At 44.2% G+C, this 3,989-nt stretch overlaps 1 protein-coding gene across 1 annotated transcript; it reads left to right on the forward strand.

The window, feature by feature from the left end:
- The first annotated feature begins 2,164 nt into the window (after positions 1-2,164).
- Positions 2,165-2,880, forward strand: LOC137284707 (ras-related protein Rap-1b-like). The gene has a single exon (XM_067816623.1). It carries the CDS (start codon positions 2,165-2,167, stop codon positions 2,846-2,848), a length of 684 nt encoding a protein of 227 aa, XP_067672724.1. The 3' UTR covers positions 2,849-2,880.
- Positions 2,881-3,989: the final 1,109 nt, after the last annotated feature.

Raw genomic sequence — 3,989 nt, forward strand, 5'->3', positions numbered from 1 at the left:
GTTTATATGTGATATGTTAAGTCTTACCCAAAGGTAAATGAGTGGAGACAAATTTGACCCTGGATCTGAGGCGTGTGTAAGTTGGTTGGGGGCTTTATTAACGCTGCACTCACCAATATTCCAGCTATATGGCGGCGGTCTGGAAGTAACTGAGTCTGGACCAGACAGTTCAGTGATCAGCAGCATGATCTACGCAACTGGGAAACGATGACGTTGTCAACCAAGTCAGCGAGTCTGATCCCGTTAGTCGTAAGAGGCGCTTCTTACGACAAGCATGGGTTACCGAAGATCACTTCTAACCCGGATCTTCTTGTTCCGTTGTATTAGGAGGGGAGTGAGTGAGTAAACAGATTAACACAGGCAGTGGCATCGGCATTATTTCTACGCTGTTGACCCAGTATATATATAGAAGTACAAGTTCCAGATGTTGAAATGTGACGTCACATCGTGGATATTCCCCAGCTACCTTACGCGTGTGGAAAGAGGCTATAAGATAAATAGTGCAGTTGGTCATAATATCACTCATTGGATTGTCTAGTCACTCGATTGCAGCTGCAGCGTTTGGAGGTAGATGAGCCCGTTGTTATGGACGTGGAGGTTTAAAACCAAAGAAATGTTAGATACACAGATTTACTGTTTAGGAACAACTGTCTTGGGAGACGTGAAGTTTCGATATCAAAGCTGTTGGGGTTTTCCTTATAGTGTGTAATCCCCATGGCATGTTTACCGTTAACGTAAATCCGACCTTTTATTCAGGGAGAATTAAAACACGTTTCATCTCTAATGGAGTGGTTCCGGTGTTGACTATAATTTCGCTTCATGCTATAAAACCTTGCCGACCGTAAGAGGAGACTGCGTTAGATTTTGCTTCTGAAAAAAGAAACGTTTTTACGCTAAAACCTAAAATACCTCAGCATTACGTTGAATGAAAACAAGTGAAATCCCACGATTGTATGTTCTGACAAGACTTCCGAGGAGCACATTTAGATTAACAACAAGTTGCTGACAAAGATGATTATCCTCTCGTTTTCTCATGTTCGGACGAACCATCATTGGCAGCTATTACACTGACTGACAGCCTCCACGGTAGAGCAATGTCGGCAGATAGACCGGTAGCTTCGCGAAAGATTGGTTCTGGTAATATTCCGGTGTCATATGTTCGTCACATTCCACGTTGGCTGGTCTGGGGTTTCCGTGCTTTATTCATAGTGATAATAGGTGGAGAACTTTACAATGAAGTGTTTCTGTTACAGCTATGTAGAACCTTTGAGAATGTGAAAGATAAAGCGATGACGAATTATACTGATGGTCCTATCGGATGAATCCATTGTCATCTGATTGACTTGCAGCAATAATCACCAGTCACCCCCTACTGCTTTTGCCCGAGCTTCATTAATTAGCACACAGCTTCGGGCTAGATGAGGACAAGGGGTGAATCGTGACGTCATAAGGCGTGTGCGGCAAGCGTGTCTCGAGTCACACCTCAAGGTTCGGCGTCTGACACGAACTGAGGGCAAGAGTGTCCCTCCTCCCTTTCCAGTGCCGTGATTTCTCATTTCCACCGCTAGACCTCCCTTAGTCGAGGTACGTGTTGATCTGCTGATCGATATATCCCGGCGTCTCGCAGCTTGACTGTCATTAAATACATCTTGCAGCTCTTCCGTGTCAACGCTGAAGCGTCGGGCTCTGGGATCACCTTTGTCACTGGGCATTTGTCGCCACCATCTCTTCATCCATCCATTCTGCGTCTGGAGACCGTCGCTGTAAACACGGGGCAGTGTTCCAGCACCCAGGTAAGTCACGACTACTTCATTCATTCCCACTTCGACACTAAAAGCATATTGCAGGAAGCTCATTTCCTACAAACTCATAAATAATCATACAAGACCCCAATCAATCTCCAGCATTGGTGTCCGTGTATGAATATTGATCTCAATGTATATCAATCACAACCAATTACATTGGAAGTCGATAGGCGTGCCACATAAACCCGTCTCGGGCTCGGTAATACACTGTTAGCCCTCTACCGGGGTTATCCTGTCAGTGACACTTTTCATCCAAGCACGTGCGCGGTGAGATTTGACGAGATTTTTTTACCTTCTTTGATTGACAGTTGCCATACATATTTCAGATACAGCGGAGGCTGTCGGCATCATTCGCAGAGATGTTGTCGTCAGGTAGACCCTCCACCGGGCAGCTGTGTCCACGGGGTGGTCATCGTCTCCCGAAAAGCAGAGCCCACTACCGCGTTGTCGTCATGGGGGCGGCAGCTGTCGGGAAGAGTGCCATCATATCCCAGTTTCTGTACGACAGATTCGTGAAGGAGTACAAGGCCACGGTGGAAGACCTCCATCGAGGAGAGTACGACGTGAACGGCATGCACCTAATCCTTGACATCCTCGATACGTCGGGGACTCATTCATTTCCGGCAATGAGGAAACTAGCAATTGCTACTGGAGATGCGTTTGTGCTGGTATATTCTGTGGACGACGATTCCTCGTTCTCGGCTGTGAAACAGCTTCGTGACGAGATAATGGAGGAAAAGAACAGTGAAGACGTCCCAATCGTGATCGCCGCCAACAAAACCGACGTAACCGAAGAGCGGAGGGTTATCGGGCGTGAGACGGCCGAGACACTTGTATGTATTGAATGGGGAAACGGTTACATTGAAGCATCGGCCAAAGATAACATTAATATTGTTGGCATTTTCAAAGAGATTTTACGACAGTCCAATATCCAATACGCCCTCAGCCCAGCCGTTCGCCGTCGACGTCGATCCATGCCGGCGGTGTTGGTGCAGCGGCGACAGCTCGATCCTCCTAAAAGACATAGTTGTTCGTTAAACTGATAAAACCTGAAGAAGATATGCCCAACATTCTACAACAGCCGTACATGCCATTCGAAGGGATATAAGTTTCCCCAAACCCTTTGGATCAGTTGTTATATCCTATCCTTATGCAAGAAAACTTTGCAAAGGTGTCTCCATGAGTGTTCTGGGAGACAGTGTGCCCCCTCAACGTGATGTAGAGAACGGTCACCGTGGAGTTTTTGCATGCTGTACAATGAAACGTTGACGATGGGTTTTCTATCACAAACCAGTACTTTGAATATTTCACCCACTCAATCTTAAGTAAAGCATTCCTACTGAAAACTGCATTCTTTTGTTAGAGGGAATGTGCTTGGGATACGGTAATATTATCTCCGACTTCGCAAAAACTGTTCCGATCTGTACCAACTGGTTCTACAACGAAAGTCATTCACACACCACGAACTGAAGGAAGCAGTTCTTGCAACCACAGACTGGGAGTCATTCCTAACTTTCCGTGCCTGTACATGTTTTAATTTTTTGTGGTGTCGTTTGATAGTTGATATTGATAATATTGACAACATGAAAATGTTGGTTCAGAATGATATGTATTGCTTGACAGTTCACCAGGACATGTGTAAATTATCCCTGTCAACAGTTGATGAGTATATGTTGATAAAGATATAATCTATGTTTATAAAGTTATGATATATGTTGATAAAGATATACATGTTGATAAAGATATACATGTTGATAAAGATATACATGTTGATGAAATGATGTTATATGTTGGTATATTATGTACATACTTTTCGATCAGTAAACGGCGTAAAATGATCAATGAATGTTTGGTTTATCGAACAGTATTGAGCATTTATCAGGTAATGACTTGTAATGTCAGAACCAGGGCCTAGATTTTTAAGCTCTCTTAGCGCTAAGATAGTCGGAAGTGCCATACATTAACATTGATTAACTTACGACTAACTTAACGCAAAAAAGACAGCTTCGAAAATCTAGGCCCAGGTCGATTCTACATCTCGTGGCTGCCGTGGGGAAAGCATTGGGTAATACCAAAGCGGCGTAAAACAAAACTCACCATGTCTGAACCGCTACCATCATGTACTGCTACATCATATACTAGTAAGTTCATGTTTTCAGTGTTCTGTTTTCTAAATAGTTTCTG

The sequence above is a fragment of the Haliotis asinina genome, chromosome 5 (genome assembly GCF_037392515.1).
Source record: "Haliotis asinina isolate JCU_RB_2024 chromosome 5, JCU_Hal_asi_v2, whole genome shotgun sequence".
NCBI classification, from domain to species: Eukaryota; Metazoa; Mollusca; class Gastropoda; order Lepetellida; family Haliotidae; genus Haliotis; species Haliotis asinina.

Excerpts from the sequence above, each read along its gene's own strand:
- LOC137284707 (XM_067816623.1), top strand. The coding sequence starts at position 2,165 with ATGTTGTCGTCAGGTAGACCCTCCACCGGGCAGCTGTGTCCACGGGGT.